The following is a 21523-nucleotide window of genomic DNA, read 5'->3' as shown; positions in this document are numbered from 1 at the left end:
AGCAGGGGGTATGTATGGAGTCCTCAGAGCTCAGTAAGAGCTGATTGGAGGGAAGGGAACACAATCCTTTACATACAGCACATAGGAACAGATCCAAGGCTGTTAATCACAGGTTGTATGCTGATGCTCCTTTCCCCATCTCATTTTTAATTTTGGTATCAGGAAAACTTGTCAGAAGTGACGCAGATAGGGAAAGGAAGAAGGCAGCAGACAGAAATTACACTTAGTGCTCTGGATTGAGACCAGTACACACCATAGAGGGATGTACTTTGTTCATATTTCATATCAGAGGTTTGCTACCATGTTAATGTTTGTTTTTTCCTGCCAATTGCAGGGTCATCTTTTGTTGCAGAAGATATGACAACTGTCTTTATTCGCAAAGCAGTTCTTGCCTAATTTCTTACCTAATCAAGTTTGCATTAAAAAGGCTCAGCTCACATGACCTAATAAAACCTTTATATCCAGAGAATACTGGTGTTTGAAATGCGTTTTGCCAAACTCGTTTAGAACATTAAAATTAAAGCATTACCAATCTCAAAAACCACTGTGAATCAACATGATGTAGTAGAGCAATGATGGGCAGAGATTTGTTATTGTAGTTTGTAGGGGTGACTGCAAGTGCTCTATTCCACCTTCATCTGGAAAGGGGGTAAAATATAAGATTTTTTTTTTGTTGTACTAGCTGTAATAGTTTTCTCTGAGTCCAAGGGACCATGCTTTGATCATAGGACCTATTCTTCTGCTTACAGGAGAAATGGACACTAGGCACAAAAAAAAGAAAAAAATGTCAGCACCCTAGAGACTATACCACCTCCCCACCAGTCCTACACATTTGTAGTAAGCAGTCCAAAGAGAAGAGTAGGGAGCTGTGTCCCTCAGGTGAGGATTTTATGGTTTGTACAAAAATCCTAGTTCTTTATGGTCTATCGAGGGTCACAGAAGTTATCAGAATTCTTAGAATGTCTGGTTATACTGCTGTCTACAGGAGAATTGGACACGATTGGTCAGCACAGAATAACCCCTCCCACAAACTCAATCGCTATATACCTCAGGAGAGTAGATGTGTTTTCTCAATCGTACACCACAGGGCAGAGAGGGCTTTATTGTTAAGACTACTTGGGTTATACTGTCATCTTCAGATGAATGGGCACTGGCCAGAAATTCCTGTCCAGGCATAACCCCTCCCCAGCCAAGAGGGGACTGTCCATGGACCCTACATGCAAGAGAAGGGTCAACCTATAATGTCTACTGATTAGCGCTGGATCCTGCGTGCTGCATCCTCTGGTATACTGCATTCCCAGTGTCCTTGCTGGTAGGGTGTTCTACAGGTCCAGGACCAGTGATTCATTGAAGACAAAGAAAGTCTTTAGGACAAATGCTAACCTGTTGAGCTGAGGAGGTGTTCTGGAGAACCTTTCTGTTCAGGGAATGTCGTCATCAGAGGAGCGGAAGCTGCCTAACATCATCCTGGAACAGCCTGAAATTTTCATGCTCTTCTTCATGCTTCCTTTGGGGCCTCTTCGTCAGGGTGCTGTCATACAATGCGAAAGCTGTTGCATAAACCAGCCATTAAGATAGGACACAAAGTCATGCTGTTCAGGAAAAAGTTGACCTTCTCCTGTCTTGGGCAGAACTTTGTTCCAGCCCTTTTCACTGTACACATTCCTGGGGTGGAAAATTGTCAAGTGGGTTTTCTCCAGGAGAATGGACTTTTCAACTGGAAATATTCACAGACTTTTACCTGCGTTGGGGGTAACTGGCTGGATCACCAGATGAAAACAGAAGAAAGAGAGCCTAAAAAAAGGGAAATATTACAGCCATCACATCAAAGGATTGAAAAGCTGTAATACAGCCTTTCTCAACCTTTTCAACACAGAGGAACCCTTGAAATAAATTTCTGGTCTCTGGGTACCCCTGCTAAAAATTTTAAATCTACAACTCATGACACATTAGTGTGACAGTCAGTGGGAAGAATGCTCCTTACTCTTGTCATCTTTGGGAAGAATTACCCCCTTACAGATGGCTAAAAGGAACAATGGTGTCATTGGAAACTTATCTGAGAGGCAGAAATTGTCTGTTGTTCAAGGAACCCCTAGCAACCTCAGGAGGAACCCTATGGTTCCACGGAACCCTGGTGGAGAAACCCTGCTGTAATGCAATAAATGTTTACTTTTGGGTTTAACCACTTTACCACCGGAGGATTTTGCTGTCTTACGTCCAGGCCACTTTTTGCGATTCGGCACTGTGCGACTTTAACTGACAATTGCGCGGTCGTGAGACGCCGTACCCAAACGAAATTTACGTCCTTTTTTTCCCACAAACAGAGCTTTCTTTTGGTGGTATTTGATCACCTGTGCGATTTTTACTTTTTGCGCTATAAACAAAAAAAGAGCATAAATTTTGAAAAAAATAACAATATTTCTCTGTCGCTCATTGACAGATGTAGTCCTCCTTGATTAATATCAACTCGGGTTATACTGCCCTCTACAGGAGTAGGACTAGAAAGGAAAGAAAACGTTCTGGCCACACCCTAGGGGCAGTCCCCGAGGGTATATCCTCTCACTTCCTGCTACAGCAAATCAGTTTTTTTCTGTCTAGTTAGGAGTAAGGACCTAGATGCCTTGCTAGGATCTTCGGTCCTGGCAGGATTTTTTTCTTAGAAAGATTTTTTTTTAGACAGCTTTTTTCTCCAGTGTTCCTGTGAGATCTTCAAGCAAGAAAGCTGGAACTGGGCGACGGGCTGGATGTTGAGATCCAGTGGTCACCCCAGTTCAGCCTACGAGCGCATGCAGGCCATAGCTCCGCGCTGGGTCGGCCGCGACATAGTCCCACTGGACGGGGACTGACCCTGCGAGTTAAACGTCTCGCCTGGACGCCAATGACCAACAGAGTCACAGCGTCCGTATTGGTCGACAGCCCCCCCACCCCGGTGGAGAGGGGTTCTGTCAGGAGTTGGCGCCTCTCTCTCTCTTTCTGAGGGGTCCAAGCAGGTAGACTGAGGGGCGCTATTGCGCTGGGGGACTAAGTTAAAAAAAAAAAAAATGTTTTTTTCTTGCAATTAATTTTTTTGTGTTTGTTGGCAAGTGTCTTGTTACATGAACCCTGCCACACATGTATCCCCACCTGATCCCCTCGGGGTGGCCGCAGGACCCTCCAGTACCCCATTTTGTGATGATGCATTATCAGCAGTTTTGGAGTCTTTGGTATCCCAGGTGGAGGTAGCCTGTCAGGGACGGGGGTCAAGAAGAGCGACCCCCGCCTACCCCTAGGTCATCTGATACTTCAGATACGGATTCTGAGCTGGTCATTGCAGCCCCTTTTTCTGGGGTTGTTGTCTCAGGTACGGTCTCCTCAGACAGTGAGGAGGACGCGTCTGCCTCCGCCATAGCACAAGAAGCGTTGGTGGAAGCACTAGTTGTGTCTGTCCGGGAAACCTTAAATCTTGAGGTTACACGGGCAGAGGTAGCGGAGACTCATATTCCTTCTTTGGTACTGGCAAGCCTACCAAAATTATGAAGGGTTTCCCTTGCTCAAATGGGGTCGTCCGTAAACAAGCCTCTGCTATTTCCAAACGCATTGCTAGGCGCTATCATTTTTGAGGAATCCCTCATTACAAAGATGGACGGTACCACCAATAGTGGACTCACCGATTTCCAGACTAAAAAAAGCCACTGTTATCCCGTGGGATTGACAGAATGGACCTCACCCATCTCTAGGGTGGGGGGACGTCTTCACCGGTTTCCGTATCCAGGGCTTTCCAGAATCCCGGATAAAGGGGTTCGCAAGGTCATATGGTCGGGATACAAGATCGAGTTTCGATCACTTCCACCGGTGCGATTCTTCCCTTCCAATATTCGACATCCCCGGGTCGCTTAAAAAGCTTTGCGGGGGACAGCTTGATGCAACAAGCAGTGGTAGTTCCCATTCCTTGGAGGAGTTCTAGTCGAACCTGTTCACAATGCCCAGGAAAAAGGGCTAGGTGCGTCCAATTCTGGTCTTGGAAGAGATGGAGTCTATCCATACAGTGGTGGCCTCCCTGCATCAGGGGGATTTCCTGGCGTCCATAGACATTTAGGGTGCCTATCTTCATATCCCCATCTTCGCAGGACATCAGCGTTTTTGTTGCTTTTCCCAAAGATCATCCCTGGTTCCCACCAGGAAACTGAACTATCTGGGCCTAATTTTGGATACATCCTTGGCAAGAGTGTTTTTCCATGCAGAGAAACTCTGGAAGATTCAGTCATGATTCGGATATTACTGTCCGTCAACTGGCTGGGATTGATGGTCGCCTCTTTAGAGGCAGTACCGTTTGCCCAGTCTCATACCCGAATTCTCCATAGAGGAGATTCTTCTCATATGGAATCGGAATTTCCGATTCCCTGGACAATCGGATCCGATTGAGCGAGCGGACCAGGGAGGCTCTGGTCTGGTGGCTTCGGTCTCCGATGCTCAGCCAGGGGAAGTCATTTCTTCTGATAAATTCCAGGTCACCGATAAATGTGTTGGAACTGAGAGCGATCAGACTTTGTCTGATTTACTGGACCGAGCAGCTCCAGGGCAGCCCGGTTCGGATCCAATCGGACTATGCCTCGGTTATGACTTATGTCGATCACCAGGGGGCACCAAGAGTGCCCTGGCGGCCATAGAAGTGGCCAACATTCCTATTGGGGGAACAGTTGTTCCAGTTCTCTCCGCGATAGTTATCACGGGGGTGGACAGGCAGATTATTTCAGCCGTCAGATTCTGGATCAAGAGGAATAGTCTCTTCATCCAGAAGTATTTCTCCAGCTGTCCCTTCATTGGGGCACCCCGGAGATGGATCTGTTGGCAGGTTGGCTCAACAGGGCTCGCGCCCGCGATCCTCTAGCGGACGCAGCAGACGCGCTGAGCGCCCCGTAGGGGAAGTATCAGCTACTGTATGTCTTCCCCCTTCTCAAGTTACTGCTGAGATTTCTCCGCAGGATAGAGGTGGAGGGAACTCCAGTTATCCCGCTAATTCCGGCTAGCCTCGTCAAGCCGGGTACGCCGACTTGGGCAAGACTAGTCGCGGACGCTCCTTGGAGACTTCTTCTCAGGGAGGATCTGCCGTCTCAAGGACCGATCTTCCATCGTGCTTTACAGTCGCTGGCTTCAACGGCCTGGCCATTGAGACCCAGGTACTGAAGGACAAGGAATTGTCAGCTTCAGTTATTCCTACTCTAATTAAAGCAAGAAAAGCGACTTCCAGCAAAGTCTATTATCGCACATGGAAGGCTTACATTGCGTGGTGTGAATCGTAGGAGTTTTCCCCCACGTACCTATTCGGTGACCCGAATCTTGGTTTTTTCTGCAAAAGGGGGTTGAGCAGAAACTATCCTTGAGCACTATCAAGGGTCAGGTTTCAGCGTTAGCAATCTTCTTCCAGAAGCCTCAAGCTACTCATTCCTTGGCGGAATTTCATCCAGGAGGTGCAGCACATGGCTTCGCCAGTGCGCGCGCCCTTACCACTCTGGGATCTTAATTTGGTGTTGTCGGTTCTTCAGAAACCTCCCTTTGAAAATATCAGGGAGATTCCCTTGCTTACATTATCCCAGAAGGTGGCCTTCTTGGTGGCTATCACTTCTGCACGCAGGGTGTCAGAACTGACTGCATTATTGTGTAATTCCCATATCTGGGGATTCATAGGGAGAAGGTAGTTCTTCATCCGAAGCCATCCTTTTTTCCTAAGGTGGTTTTCAGACTTTCATCTGAATGAAGATATTGTGCTACCTTCCTTGTGTCCTAAGCCCAGTCATCCTCGGTAATGTGCGTTGCATTCCTTGGATGTGGTGCGGGCAATCAGGGTATACCTGAAGACTACGGAATCGTTCCGTAAGACGGATTCACTTTTGCGATCACGGATGGCCCCAGAAAGTGGTTGCCTGCATCTGCCGCGACTATCTCCAAATGGATTAGACAGTCGGTGGTACAGGCTTATTCTATTAAGGGTCGGAATCCTCCGTTCCTTATTAAGGCGCACTCCACTCGAGCACTCAGTACTTCCTGGACCTACCGCCATCAGGCGTCAGTGGTCCAGGTGTGCAAGGCGGCTACCTGGTAGTCGGTGCATACCTTTTACAAAATTTTATAAAGTTGATGTGATGGCATCAGTGGATGCCTCATTTGGCCGCAAGGTTTTGCAGACCACAATTTGAGGAGACCGGTGGTCTACCTCGAGGGTTTTTTTCCGTTGGAATTTCTGTTGAGTCTCATCTTTTGTTTGATGAGCCTTTTAAACTTCTAGTTGGCACCGGTTGGGCCTTCTAGATTGGATTTTGATTTCCATTTTCCCACCCCTCATTTGTGGCACTGCTTTGGGACGTCCCGAGTTGATATTAATCAAGGACTACGTCTGTCAATGAGCGACAGAGAAAAATGGATTTTTGTAAAATCTTACCGTAAAATCCTTTTCTCTTAAGCTCATTGACAGACGTAGTACCCGCCCCTCTGTTTTTGAGTTGGGTTGGGTTAAATTCTCTAAACACTGCTTTGTGACATAACTGATTTGCTAGAGCAGGAAGTGAGAGGATATACCCTCTGGGACTGCCCCTAGGGTGTGGCTAGTCCTACTCCTGTAGAGGGCAGTATAACCCGAGTTGATATTAATCAAGGAGGACTACGTCTGTCAATGAGCTTAAGAGAAAAGGATTTTACGGTAAGATTTTACAAAAATCCATTTTTTTCACATTTTTTTTATATGAAATTCCCCCCCAAAAAATTTAAAAATTGAATTTTTTTTACATTTTTGACCAATTTGTTTTCTGCTACCTATGTTTGGTAAAAAAAATCACAATAAGCGTATTTTGATTGGTTTGCGCAAAAGTTATTGTGTTTACTAACTAAGGGAAAGATTTCTGTCATTTTTGGTGTTTTTTTTTTTTTTTTTTTTTTTTTTTAACGAGTAATGGCGGCAATCTGCGATTTTTTTTTTTTTTTTTTTTTTTTTGCCGGACTGCGACATTGCAGCGGACAGATCGGACCCTTGACTGACATTTTTTACACTTTTGGGGGTACCAGTGACATTACTGCAGTAATCAGTGCTATATATATGCACTGTTACTGTAAAAATGACACTGGCAGGGAAGGGGTTAATTTTATTGGAGAGGGAGGGGTTAATGTATGCCTGGTGCTTACTAACGTGTGTGGGGGAAGGTGACTGAGTGACACAGAGACAGATCGCATGTTCAGCTATGCTGAACCCTGCAATCTGACCCTGCCTGTCACTTAGGAGATCCGCCCGCTCTGTTTACACAAGCAGGCGGATCTCCACACTCGATTCCCCGACGATCGGGGAAGAGCAGCGGCGATTGCCGCTGCTCCTCCCCTGGCCCGACTCCCGCTGTGAATGAATACAGCGGGAGCGAGCCTCCAGCGGCGTGCGCGTGCCGCCGAGAAAGGGGAGTGTCTGGCGACGTAGGTCTACTTCGCCAGACGATAACGAACCACTTTGCCGCAGTAGAGCTCTAGTGAGCAGACGGCAAGTGGTTAAAGTGGGAGTAAATTCCCATGCATGACTTTTACCTATAGGTAAGCCTATAGTAGGGCTTACCTATAGGAACAGTAAATATCTCCTAAACGTGCACTGTTTAGGAGATATTTACTTTTAATGCAGCTGGTGACATATGGAACAGCATACTGTGCCGTTCCTTCAGAGTCCTGTGCCGCACATCGTCGCAGCTCGGGCCACTCACACAGTCGGAGTCCACGAACCCAGAAGGAAAATCGGGTGAGGATGCAAGCGCTTTCAGTGGTGACAGCGCGACGCCGGAGGGCTTTGTTTTAAGGTAAGTTTCACATAATGTGCTAGTATGCGATGCACTCCTGTCCCATATTGCAAAAAGTGGTCACCTCCCCCACCTATAACTGGTCTTAACAGTAAGAAGCACTGGAAGGGCAAACGCAGATCAAAAAAGCAAGGGGATTTACAGTCACTACTTACCAACCAGCCAGTGACCAACCGAATTAACCTGTTTAACAGTATGCTTTAAAAACAGGGGTTTAGTTGCACACATTTGCAAATACATGCGTAAGCTGCAGGCCACGGCAAGGCACCCTGATATCTACAGACCCTAACTCTACCTTTAAACAGTCTCCACATTGAGAGCACATGTATTCTGATGGATAGATGGAGGACATGTGACTGGAGGGAGCCTACCCTTCCTTAAAGGTGCAGGGTCACACTGAACACCTAGCACATTGCACAATGGCAGCAAAGATGTCACTGCATTGCCTGACCACTATGCTATGCGCTCCTGTCCCATATGTAGGTTCTGCACACATGTAAACTGTGATCACACCACACGTGAGGTATTGCCATGAACATCAGAGCAAGAACAATAATTCCGTAAAGGCTTTTAAAGTGTTGCTTATGGAGATTTTTAGGTACTGCTAGTTATGCACCATTCCACGGGCGTGTTCAATTTAAAGTGCGACATGTATCGTTTTACTCAGCGTAACATATTTATATTTTACCAAAAATTAGCTACTATATTGTGTTTGTGTCTACTAAAATTCATTGAAGTGTATTTTCCTGAAAATTTGCATTTGTTAAACCGCTGCAAAAATATCGTGTGACATAAAAAATTAGCACCATTTTCTTTCTCCGGGGGCCTTTGCTTTCAGAAAATATACAGTCTTTTGGGGTTCTAAGTGATTAGTAAAAAATAAAAAGCGTCATCTTTCATTGACTGACATGGCTCTTCTTAACCATTGGGTTATACTGCCCCCTACAGGAGTAGGACACTAGGCAGAAAAAAAGTCTGGCTATGCCTATGGGCAGTCCCAGGGAGTATACATCCTTTTCCTGCTATAGTTAGTTTTTTTTCTGCCTAGTCAGGACTTAGTTCCTTGCTGGGACCTCTGGTCCTGGCAATTTTTTCTTTTTAGAAATTTTTCTCCTGTTTTTTTTTTTTTTTTCCTGTGAGATCTACAATCAACTGCCGGACTGGGCGACGGGCTGTATAATCTAGATCCAGTGGTCACCCCAATCTAGCCAGCAAGCACGCACAGACCTTAGTTCTGCGCTAGGTCGCAGCTGGCCTGCGAGTTAAACGCCTCACGAGGTCGCATACGACCGTGTCTCGGCCCGAGTTGCAGAGTTCCTCCTGGCCGACAGCCCCCCTATTAGATGGCGAGGGGTTCTGTCTGGAGCAATGCCCACCTGGTTCCTGGTATAATGAGTAGCTGTCCCCCCTCTCCCCCTGGGGTGAACGTGGGCCCCTCCTTGGGATGGTCGCACCCCCCGGTTCCCCTTCCTCCCATCCTACTCCCCCCTCCCCTCTACCTACGCTGGGGCTGTGTGGCTGGTCTGGTCCACCTCCTGCGACAGAGGCACAGGTTCCCTTGGGCACTCACAAGCCATCCAGAGCGGCAAAGGTGTTTCCTTTCCCCGCCTATTTTGACAGAATTTTTGCTAAAGAGTGGGGACAACCAAAGCGTCCCCTTGGGGTCCCTAAGTGATTTACTAGGCGGTGCTCCTGAGCTTTTTTTTTTTTTACATTTTTTCAGCTCAATGAAGCTTGTGCTTTCTGGGCTCTTTTGAACATTTTGATTGAGCGTCTTTGAGCTTCTTTAACCACTTCAATACAGGCCACTTTCACCCCCTTCCTGCCAAGGCCGATTTTCAGCTTTTAGTGCTGTCACACTTTGAATGAAAATTGCGTGGTCATGCAATGCTGTACCCAAATTAAATTATTATTTTTTTTTCAAACAAATTGAGCTTTTCTTTTGGTGGTATTTAATCACTGCTTTTTATTTTTTGCTAAAAAAAGAAATGGAAAATTTTGAAAGAAAGTTTTTTCTTAGTTTCTGTCAGTAACATTTGTAATAATTTTTTACCTTCACTGATGTGTGCTGATGAGGCTGCACTGATGGGCACTAATGAGGTGGCACTAATATGCTGCACTGATGGGCGCTGATCGGCTCTCCTCGCCACACACTGACAGTGTGAGATGAGGAGCGCGGATAAACGGCACTTCTGCATTTACATGTGACTGGTTGTGATTTGACACAGCCGATCACATGGGTAAAGAGCCAATAACGTGGCTCTTTACCAAGATCAGGATTGCGCCGTGTTATAGGAAAATGGCACGGCTGAGAGTGGCTGTTCTGGGGCATCGTCATATGTCGCCCCAGAACAAGAGCCGCACTGCTCAGCCGTCATTTCACGGTGGGTGGGCGGCAACTGGTTAAGCTTTTTTGAGCATAAGTGTTTTTTTTTTGTTTTTTTTTTTTTACAGACCCTCCCCACATTTTTTTTTGTGTGTGTTTTCGACCTTCTTTAAGCTTTTTTAATGCTTTTTTGCTCTTTTTTGCACTCTTTTTTGCACTCTTTTTTGCGCACTTAGGCCTCTTGTCTTCTGGAAAGCTCCTCTCAAAAACGTGGGTTTGGTGGGGGGGGGGGGAGAGGGGGGGGTTTCTGCCTGTAAGAGCATATGCCTTTAAACTCCTGAAAAAGCCATAGTGTGCATGGACACATTGGCTAACATGGAGAGGAGTTTTCATGCAGGAAAAGAAGAGAGCTAAAAAAAAAGCTCAAAAGCCTGCAGGAGCCGCTTCTTTGAGCTGCAGTATGCATGAGCCCTAATACAGTATGGGTTTTACTAGCCAAATCACCAGGTTATAAAAGAAAAACAGAAGGGAAAAAAACCCCTAAAACCAAAAAAAAAAAAAAATAATGCAGCCACCACATCTTATAATTGGTAACCTGCAATATATTACATTTTTGGTTTTGGGTTTAATACTGCATTAAAAAAAAAGGGTGCTAGACTAATCCCTCAGGAATACCAGTGGACCAGCTGAGCGTAAAAGCGTTAGTGTATAAGAAGCACTTTAAGGAAAGGCAGTGGGACCACTGTTAGTGCAAACGGGTTGCAATAACCAGAAAGCTGTCTGTACACCTTCGCTGGGTCCCTGAGTACAGGTTGTTGGAAGAGTAAATGTCTGTCTGTTTCACCTATAAAGTGCTAGGCACTGTGTGTAGAGAGCCATGTTGCAATGCTCCACATGAGAGGAAATCATGGTTAGGTTGAAGAGCTATGGGTTTGCATGCAAGCTCCTCCATTGAGCTGTGTCATCAAAGGTCACTGCCGAAATGTGAAGCAACTGCTCAGGCAGAAGGAATGCCTGGCCACCAAAGTACACTCAGAAGCACTTATTTACTATTGCATGGCAAAGAGGGCGAAATTGCGGACACTTATTTCTGCAGAAATTGCCCTCGGACTGAAGTACTCCCACAAATGGCTGTGATCGGTTCACAGACACAGTGTACAGAGATGAACGGAGCAGCTCTGTGCCTTGGGATTGCCATGAAGACCAACCACAGAGATCACGAATGTCAACAGACTAGTGTTCAACATGAAAATTCCCTCCTTCCTCTTTTAATGAATCATTCGTAGAAGTTTATGGGCAGCAGCAGAATTTTGATGTATACCTTCAAATATGGGATTCTTTTTAACACTTTCACCCCCCCCCCCCCCTTCTCCTGTAAATCTAAGCTCCATCCTGTCTTTGCAATGCCTGTAAATTTACCCCTTCACAAGGGAAAAACTTTCAATGAATCCTGCACTGCCAGGGACAGAAATATGTTTCTGTTCTAAGGGCGACATATGTTCTCCCGTGGCCACTTTAATCGGATCAGGTCATGTTTTCTTTACCATCTGGCTAAACTGAGTGACAGGTAATTTATTTGTTTTCCACATTCATAGTAGTAAATGTGTTTACATACATGGACTTGGAGATTCAGTGCACTGTCATGACATGGAAATGTGAAAAATGCTTCTGTCCTGTTGTGTTATCACAGCTCCGGGAAGAAATGCAGAATGCCGATACTGGAGCCACCATCTCCAACTCCCAGCAATTGGAGATTGACAAACTCAACCAGACTTTGCAAAGGCAGCGAGCTGAGATAGAGCGCCTCAGACATGTGCTGGAGCATGTCCGAGCTGGTGAGATGCTTTTTACTGATTAAATAACACATGTGACTATAGTTACAACACGCTAGGCTTTTCCCAGTTCTAGATTTCATAGTAAATGTATTTGTCTTCCAGATAACACTGGAGAGATCAACAATCTGCTGGATGAGATCGATTCCCTCAGAAATGCCCTTGGTTATCAGAATGATTATATCACCAGCATGACTGACCCATTCCGAAGGAGAGGCTACTGGTATTATGTGCCATCTTCCTCCAATGTAAGTGTATTACGCTTGGAGAACTACCATAAGGGTACAATGTAATAAAAATAGGAATATCTGTGAATAATGTGTTAAGCTGTGGTCATTGTTCAAGATATTTTGCCCTCTCAGCTACGTTTGAAGGCTCATGTATGAGAAGTAGGTTTGTTGGTAAATAACCGATTGCAAAGTGCGCTGATAGTTTTGCAGGGGCCATTATGTCACAATTTAGGAAAATAAGGAACACAGGTCTTGCTCTTGTTTTTTTTTTTCCCAACATAAGGTTTAAATTGGTTCTAAAGGCTGAAGTTTTTTTTACCTTTATGCATTCTCTGCATTGGGGTAAAAAACCTTCTTTGTGCAGCTCCCCCCCAGCGCCCACTTATGCTTATCTGCGCCCAATCTTGATTCAGTGCTGTTAACGAGAGCAGCGTCTCCCTCAGTTCCCTCTGCTGTCAATAACAGCAGTAAAGAGGCGGGGGGGGTTTGGGTCAGGACTGGGCCCGCACAAGTTCCCCCATAGCAAGCGGCTTGCTGTAGTGGGCACTCAGCGGGAGGCCCGAGAAAAAGAGGAAAAGGGCTGCTCTGTGCAGGACCAATGCAAAGAGCAGGTAAGCATGACATCTTTGTTATTTTAAAGAAAAGAAAAATGCGTGTTTACAATCACTTTTAGCCCCATTCACATTAGGTCGCTCCGACTTAGGGGGCGACCTGTGAAGTCGCGTGAAGCGCGACTTCGGTGCGACTTGCACGGACTTCACATAATGGAAGTCAATGCAAGTCGCCTCCAGGTCGCCCCCCCGAAGTAGTACAGGACCCTTTTTCTAAGTCGGAACGACTTGTGTCGCTCCTATTAGAACCGGTCCTGTACTACACTATGGGAGCGACGGTGCACGATTTGTCAGGCTGACCAAGTCGCCTGACAAGTCGTACCAGTGTGAATGGACACTAAGGGTATTTGAAAGGGGATATTATGCTCCATCTTTTGTATATTATGCTCCATTCGTTTTACTAATGGCCACGGTAAGGGGGCTGGTTGTGGAAGAGTCTTGTGCCCCTTCAATGCTATTCTTCTGTCTCCCTTAACTATCCCACAAGCTTTCTAGTGTTGCCATTGCAACAGACCAACAGCATGGTGTCACACAGATAATGCCTCATCCTTGTCTTCCCCAGAATGAAATACAACATTGTAGAATAATATCTATTGCTGCTGTACTTTGAATTTCCTTGGAACGGTCTAGATAGGACATTGTTTTGGATTTCCTAATACTTCTGTCTTTTTTCTGCTGTCCTTGTCTGTATGGCAGCAGGAAGTACAGAAACTGCATGATTGTAAAAAAAAAAAAATAGGGGTTGATTTACTAAAACTGGAGAGTGCAAAATCTGATGCAGCTCTGCATTGTAGTCAATCAGATTCTAACTTCAGCTTGTTTAATTAAGCTTTGGCAAAAAACATGGAAGCTAATTGGTTCCTATGCATAGCTGCACCAGATTTTGTACTCTGTAATTTTAGTAAATCAATCCCATAATGTCTATGAAAACCTATTCTGTTTTAGTTTTTGAGATACATTTTTTTCCTTTTGCAAAAATCAGCAATATTGCAGGATATACAACAATACTAAACTGAGTTTTATATGGCAGAACTCCGGCCGGGATTCAATAAGTACCAAAGACTCTGGTGTCAGTTTACATTACCCACTGACTTCATCTCCTGCAAGATGGAAAGATGTTCATCGCAAACACAGCAAAAAGGAGAAGCGTTTGCCTGAAGCAATGGGGCATTGGGTATACTCACCATTTCACCATAGGCATCACAGGTGCCACAAAGGTAGGTTCAGTAGCAGTACTAAGTTGTTTGCCTGTGAAACACCAAATTACTTTTCGATCTGAGAGATCTTATCATTTTTGCTGTAGCTACACAAAGCGTGACTGTGATTAGGCCTATTATAGGCCTATTAAGTCAGGAGACCTCATCATGTCTCCCCTTTTCATTTCCAGCTGGATGCTCATTTTCAGAACTAGCTATACACATGCTACTTTAAAGGCGTTGTACACTCGCATATGTTTTTGCTGTTTTAACTAGGTATTAGCACAAGTATAGTTCTATTCCTTGAGCTGTTGGTTTGCCTTCCCTTTTAATGATGGGCTCACATATTGTGGCTGCAGTTTTTAGTGTCGCGGCTGATTGTGATGAAAAATATTCTCCTGCAGCATGAGTGAGCTCTGCCTGTGTCAAATATAATTAATGTGAAGTTCTCACCTGGCACGCAATGAGATTATTGGACGCATGATCGTCCATTTTTTATTTTTTTTTTTTATGCTAGTGTCCATATCGAAAATGAAGAGGTTACTAAAGTTCGAAAATTATTGTACAACTGAATAAAAATTCAGAAGTGATGTAATGTATTGTATTTTCAGATGAAAACTGTGCTGATCAAATGAAAATTGTATGATCTGACATCGTACAAGGAAAATTTTCATGTTTGTCCCTTTGGGTAATTTTGGACGAAAGCTGTGTACTAATGATCAAATTATAATACGATCATTTGAAAAGCAGTGTTTTTTTGTATGATTTTCTAATCATGCGTACAGGCCTTCCAACTATTGAGTTATGCAGCTGCCTTCAGGTGTTTGGATATTGGCAAACAAAGCTGTAAGGACAGGCCCAACAAAACCCCTTCCTTAATGTTAGTTTGGGCACTGGATCCTGCTTGTGTGCTTACCTAGGCACATAGTGCAGTGCGGTAAACTAGCCACATGGGTTCTATACAGCTCCAGTGCCATGACCGTGACAGTACAACCTGGTGCAACCCTGTTCTTGCAGCCCCCCTTGTGTTGTATGCCACCAGGTGGATCATGAGCTAGGGACCTAGTCCCTATGTTTCAGTGGCTGCTGGGACTTGGAAGACACTGCGGAAAAGTCAGGGCTATGACCCTATCTAGGTAATCCAGGGTGCTGCCTCCTTGTTCATTGGCACAACGGGAGTTACAGCCACTTCCCAAGTTCATATTCGGTATTCATATTCGGTGCTGAGTTGTGCTGTTTTTGGCTGGAACCCACAATGGGATTTACAGCTTCTGCTCGCATTGAAACTTGGGCTCCTTTTTTCTTTTTTTTTTTCGTTGGTCTGGGGCTTACCTCTGTGTGACCTTACTCCCACCTGAACTAACTACAATAAAGAGTTTGTATGTTCTCCTTTTTTGTTTAAGGCAATTGATATTGTCCCTTACTACTTTGGAGGTCCCGTCCCTTTTCAAGTAAAAATGGTTTGCCTTTAGAACAACTTTTTTGTTCTGCTTTAAGGGTCGAGTTCCACCCTTCCCTGTCAAGATGAACTCCACGAGACCTGTGAGCACTTCCTGGGCTTTTTCATTAGGCTGTTACCCTGATTTGCAAGACTGCCAACTGGTCCTCTGCTCACACTTTCCCCAAGTTTTATCAGGTGGATGTGCATGCCTCTGCTGATCCCGGCTGCGGCATAAGGCTGCATTCACACTTGAGCGTAGCGTTTTTTACCGCGATTTTACCGCGATTTTTACTGCGATTTTTACCGCGATTTTACCGCAATTTTTTCAGGCGTTTTTCATTGACATCTATCAAAAACACTGGTAATCAGCCCAAAAAGAAGCTCATGTTCTTTTTTCAGCTACAGGCGTTTTGCAAAACGCTCAGATGTGAACAGGGGCCATTTAAATGAATGGGGTTTTACTTGTTGGGCGTTTTGGAAGCGTTTCTTTTGAGCGTTTTTGGAGCTGAAAACGCCCAGGTGTGAATGGAGCATTAGGCTCTTCAGGCTTCCCTCTGAGCTTCAGGCAGTCCCTGGTTCTATTGTTTTTTTGTGGAACTTTTTTTTTTTCTTTTTTTGTGGACTTGGTAGTGTTTTGTTGATTTTACCCATCCCTAAGGTAGACTGCTTTTGGGCTTCCTGACCGTCTCTGAATTCCTGTGTCCCATTATGAACGGGAAAAAAGACAGGATTTTTGTACTTTAAAATCCACTTCTTGGAGTTCATTGAAGGACACAGGTGTATCTATGCTCATGCTCTTGTACTGTATGTCCACCAAACTGAGGCATGCTGAGAGCAGGAAGGGTTATATTGGGCTGGCCACAATTTTTGTTTTGCCAGGGTTCAGAACCTTTAGTAGGCAGTACTATATTTCAATATTCTCTGAATTCCTGTCCCCCCCAATGAACTCCAAAAAATAGATTTACGGTAAGTACAAAAATCCAGTCATCTAAAACAGGTTCCCTTTAATGCCAGAAATGTGGTAATTGTATTTGTCTGGGTTTGCGTAAAACAATAACTGGACTGGAAAGTCAGTTGCTGTCTCATTTAGTAATCTTTTTCTTTCCTTGGCAGATGATGTTGATGGAGGCTCAAACAGTGATAGCGATGCACCACCATGTCCTTTTGTCCCTCCTCCCGGCTCAGTCATTTATACAGTGTTTCCTAATGGTACTCCAGTCCCCCAAGGAACAGTCATTTATGGACCTCCACCTTCCTCCACTGGGAGCTCTGTGGCCCCTGGGACTGTTATATATGGGCCCCCACCTCCTGGCACTCAGTTTGTTTATGGCCCTCCTCCTCCACAGTTTACTATTCCAGTCATTCCAGCTGGTGTTCTTCACTGCAATGTGTCTGCACACCACAATCTGGTGAGTCCCATTTTCCATTATGTATAATAGATAATGCAAGAATACCACCATCAGTAAAAAAAACTCTTGATTTGATGATGCCGTTACACTATCTCTGTTGCTGGATAATGTTGTACTGTTTAAAAAAAATTTAGTTTTTATAATGTATTTTAAATGAGGGAATGAGGAGAGATTTCTGTAAAGTGAATGGGATTCCCATCTTAGAGAGTTGTTACTGGAACTTCCCTTACCTATTGCTCTGATGACAACTCAATGTTTGGATTTCCCTTTCCTCTTCCCGTCATGACTTTATGTCATGATAACAATTGTCAACTAGATAAAAAGGGGGGTGCTCAAACCGCAAAAAAAACGTGACAAAGGGTCTACCTTTCTCTACTCTATCCAAAACTAAAACTAGTTTCCTTTACATACACTTGAAATTGATGATTTTATATATAGAAATGTAATATTACTATGGATTCCCATCAAACGTATGTTTTAATAGGAAAATGAAGTTACTCACCTTGAAGATGTTATTAATCATCTAAAGTCTCGACATAAAAAAGAAAATAGTACAAAAGTGCAATTATCAGGTGATATTGAAGAATTGGAACGTCGCAGACAAATGCTGAGAAGAGAGGTCGACGATTTGCATAATGCTTCCCAGAAACGTAAGCGCAAGTAAGTGTATCATGTGCAGGAATTATCTAAAAGTGTGATTAAAAGTTGTGATTTTTAGATTTCTAATGCTTATTGGTGATTTTGTCTTTGAGTATGTTTTAGCATGGCTAGCAATTTGTGCCTTTTCAGGAATTTCATGGAGGGACATCTGGACCACCTGATTACAGAGCTGGAGCTGGAGAGATCATTGCATCATCATGACAGTATTGAGAATGAGATTGAATGCATAGAAAAAACACTTCTGAAGAGAAGAGCGGAGCTCCGAGAGGCTGATCGGCTGCTGGCAGAAGCGGAAAATGAACTGAAAAACACAGAGGAAAAGGTTGGTAGTTAACAGCTCTGTATGTAATGTTGTATTACAGTACCTGCTGTAAAGACTGCACAGTGAAGAATGTGATATGTGACAGTTACTGTCATCCTGTAATTCTCTGTTTCCAGACTGCAGATTTAAAAGAAAAATACATTATAGCCAAGAAGCATTTATCCCGAACGGAGAACGATGCAGAGGAGCTGGAGAGACGAGCAGAGGAAATGGCTGTGAATCTTGTGAAAGCTGACCAACAGCTGCGGTATGTCACAATGTGCTCCAATGCACAGTTATGATCAGGACTGCACACCTTCATTTCACTATTCGCTCATACTCTTATGGAATAGATCAGGTCCAGTTTTCAATAGAGGACAAGGAAACAAACTGCCAAAATCAGTACACTTTAGGCTTGCACCCCCTGATTATAATGCCCAACAAGCTCTTGAATTTGCCCATTCGGCTCCTGAGATTTGTATTAGTTTATTTATTCCTTGTGTAATATGATACAGACTTTAATGGATGGCCGAACCTCAGTTGGTCCTAGGCATTCAAACAGGGTTACCTAAACATATAAGTTGTGTGAACATTGCCATTTGTGTTGCCTTAGTGTGCATTTTTGCAGTGGGCAGAAAGTGCTGGCCTTATTGCTAGGGAGATAAATCTAACTCCCAGAAAGATTTAATCAGGTCAGTGGACCTTTATTGTGAGCACAGGCAGCAAAAAGTGTGGGCTAGAACTCATAGATCCAATTATTGTAAATTCTAACACAATGAAAATGTGTACAGTGCATCCGAAAAGTATTCACAGCACTTCACTTTTTCCACATTTTGTTATGTTACAGCCTTATTCCAAAATGGATTTAATTCATTATTTCTCTAGCGCTCATTGACAGACGTAGTCCTCGGTGATACACCACCTTCGGGTTATGTTGCCTCCACAGGAGCAGGACTAGACAGGAAATTAAAAAGCTCTGGCCACACCCTAGGGGCAGTCCCAGAGGGTATATCCTCTCTCTCTCTGCCTCAGCAAATCAGTTATTTTCTGTCTAGTTAGGAGTAAGGACCTAGATACCTTGCTGGGATCTTAGGTCCTGGCAAGAATTTTTTCTTAAAGGATTTTTTAGACCGCTTTTTTTCTCCAGTGTTCCTGTGAGATCTTCAAGCAAGAAAGCTGAACTGGGCGACGGGCTGGATGTTGAGATCCGGTGGTCACCCCAGTTCAGCCTACGAGCGCGTGCAGGCCATAGCTCCGCGCTGGGTCGGCCGCGACAAAGTCCCATTAAAGGACTGACCCCGCGAGTTAAACGTCTCGCTGAAACGCCAAAGACCATGAGTCACGGCGTCCGTATTGGTCGACAGCCCTCTCGCCCCGGTGGAGAGGGGTACTGTCAGGAGTTGGTGCCCGCCTGGTTCCGGTATGGTGAGTAGTATGTTCCCCCTTTTCCCCTGACGGGTCTTGTGGTGAACGCGGGCCCCTCTCTGTATGGTAAGATAGAGTCCCTCTCTATCCTATAACATGACACAGATCCTCCTACTTTGAGTGTGATTTTATGTGCAAAAAGCCAGGAGGCTTGGTTTGGGAGCTAACAATCTAATTGTATACATGTTAAAAAGATGTAATCTGTGGCATTCTGGGAATCTTACGGTGATAAGAATAAGCTACCTACCAGTCAGAAGCCACGGACATGTAGACTGCCTTCCTAATCAGATCTCCAGCTATTAGCAGGCCTCCCGAATGGCCATGCGGTCCGCCAGGGCCGGTACCGCCAACCACGCCAAATCCCCATGCAGAGAGAGTGTTGTGTGCCCTGCAGCACACCGCTATTCAGTACAGGCCGCCGCCATTTTTTTTGCTGGATCGCACGAGCCGCCATTTTGGCGTAGCCTCGTGTCTCCAGCATGGGGGCGGCCATGTTTGAGGTGATCCAAACACCTCGTGGAGCTTGGGGAGGCGCCGGAAGGCGTGCAGAGGGGCGGAGCCGCCTCCTTTCTTCCTGGGCAGCCAGCCAAAAGACTTCCTGTTTGTCAAGACAGCGCTGTAACCTGTTGCAGTTAAACTCTGAGCATCAAGTGGTGAGCCTGGGGGTCTATCTCTCTCTCTCTCTCGATCGATAGGGATCCCTAGCAGGTAACACTAAGGGGCTTTTTGTGGCGCTGGGGGTCTGAAAAAAAAAAAAAAAAAAAAGTTTTTTATTTTTGAATTATATTATCCAGGAAGTGACTGGAATTATCATGGACCCTGCCACACATATTCCCCCACCTGTTTCCCTCGAGGGGGCCACGGGACCCGCCGGTGCACAGAGTGTAGAGTCATTTACAGCAATTTTGGAGTCTATGGTGGCTCGGGTGGAGGCGGCCTGTCAGGGACGGGGGTCAAGGAAGCGACCCCCGCCTACCCCTTTACTATCTGACACCTCTGACTCAGATTCAGAGATGGTCACTGCAGTTGCAGGTTCCTCTGCAAGGGCTGTTATCCCAGGTAAAGCTCCCTCAGACAGTGAGGAGGACGCTTCTTCTCCTGCTATAATTCAGGAAGAAGCATTGGTGGACGCACTAGTTGTGGCAGTGCAGGAAACCTTAAAACTTGAGGCTTTACCGGCAGAGGCAACTGAAACAGAGATTCCTTTTGGTACTAATAAGCCCATCAAAACGGTGAAGGTTTTTCCTGTACCCAAATGTTTCGGTAATCAGATTAAAGGAGAATGGGAGCATTCTAAACGTACCTTTACTATTTCCAAGCGTATTGCTAGACGCTATCCGTTTGAGGAATCCATCATTAAGAAATGGACGGTACCACCAGTGGTGGATCCACCTATTTCCAGGCTGAATAAAGCCACGGTTATCCCAGTGGAGGACACTTCGTCCTTTAAGGATCCGGTGGATCGAAAGATGGAAGCAGAGTCCCGCACCATCTTCTCTCTGATAGGGTCAGCATTTAGACCAGTAATTGTTATTGGTCTAGTTTCCCAGACACTTACGGAATGGGCGAAAATGGTACGCCAAGACCTTAGGGGAAAGGATATTCCCCAGGAGACATCTGATTTGATGGAACAGATTATACAAGGGCTACAGTTTATCTGTGACGCAGCCTTGGACACTACTCCCTTATTAGGGCATGCATCTATGTCAGCAGTGATCCTCAGACGTGTGCTGTGGTTAAAATGCTGGTCAGCTGACCTAGGTTCCAAGAAGACCTTGACAAATCTCCCTTTTCAGGGGAATCGTCTATTTGGGGCCAACCTAGATGAAATCATTAAGGATGCCACTGGGGGCAAGAGCACTTTTTTGCCACAGGCTGCAAAAGCTAAGGGACCTCGCAACAAGCGAGGACCTTTCTTTACCGCCCATAAAGGGCGCCCGGCTGGTACTAGCGGGAAAGGCAAGACTCCTCCAGGAGGGTTCAAGAAGGGCTGGTCGGACAAGCAGAGGACCAACCCAGCCAAACCCGAAGCAAAGGAGTACACAGCCTGAAGGTGCGCCCCCACCCGGTTTCAGGGTGGGGGGACGTTTTCACCGGTATTCAGGACATTAGATCGAGCATCAACCACTACTACCGGTGCGATTCTTCCCTTCCAACATTTAAGTACTACAGGAAGCGGTAGTTACCGTTCCCTGAATAGATCTTTTCCTTTACCTTTTCCTAAGATTAGTCCCTATACCTCACAGGAATCGGATCTGGTTGACCAGATAGGCCAAGTAGCCTCTAGTCG

At 45.2% G+C, this 21523-nt stretch overlaps 1 protein-coding gene across 1 annotated transcript in view; it reads left to right on the top strand.

Moving 5' to 3' along the window:
• The window catches only part of CNTRL (centriolin), a 166877-nt gene that overhangs the window by 96078 nt on the left and 49276 nt on the right, over nt 1-21523 (top strand). The window contains exons 20-26 of the mRNA XM_082263161.1: nt 11819-11963; nt 12066-12208; nt 13832-14018; nt 16552-16847; nt 17332-17507; nt 17637-17829; nt 17946-18076. Of these exons, the coding sequence (XP_082119287.1) occupies nt 11819-11963; nt 12066-12208; nt 13832-14018; nt 16552-16847; nt 17332-17507; nt 17637-17829; nt 17946-18076 (1271 nt within the window). The remainder of the gene's footprint in view (nt 1-11818; nt 11964-12065; nt 12209-13831; nt 14019-16551; nt 16848-17331; nt 17508-17636; nt 17830-17945; nt 18077-21523) is intronic.

This window comes from Pelophylax lessonae (genome assembly GCF_965119305.1).
Source record: "Pelophylax lessonae genome assembly, chromosome: 7".
Classification (NCBI taxonomy): Eukaryota; Metazoa; Chordata; class Amphibia; order Anura; family Ranidae; genus Pelophylax; species Pelophylax lessonae.
This window is presented reverse-complemented; position numbering and strand designations above follow the sequence as displayed.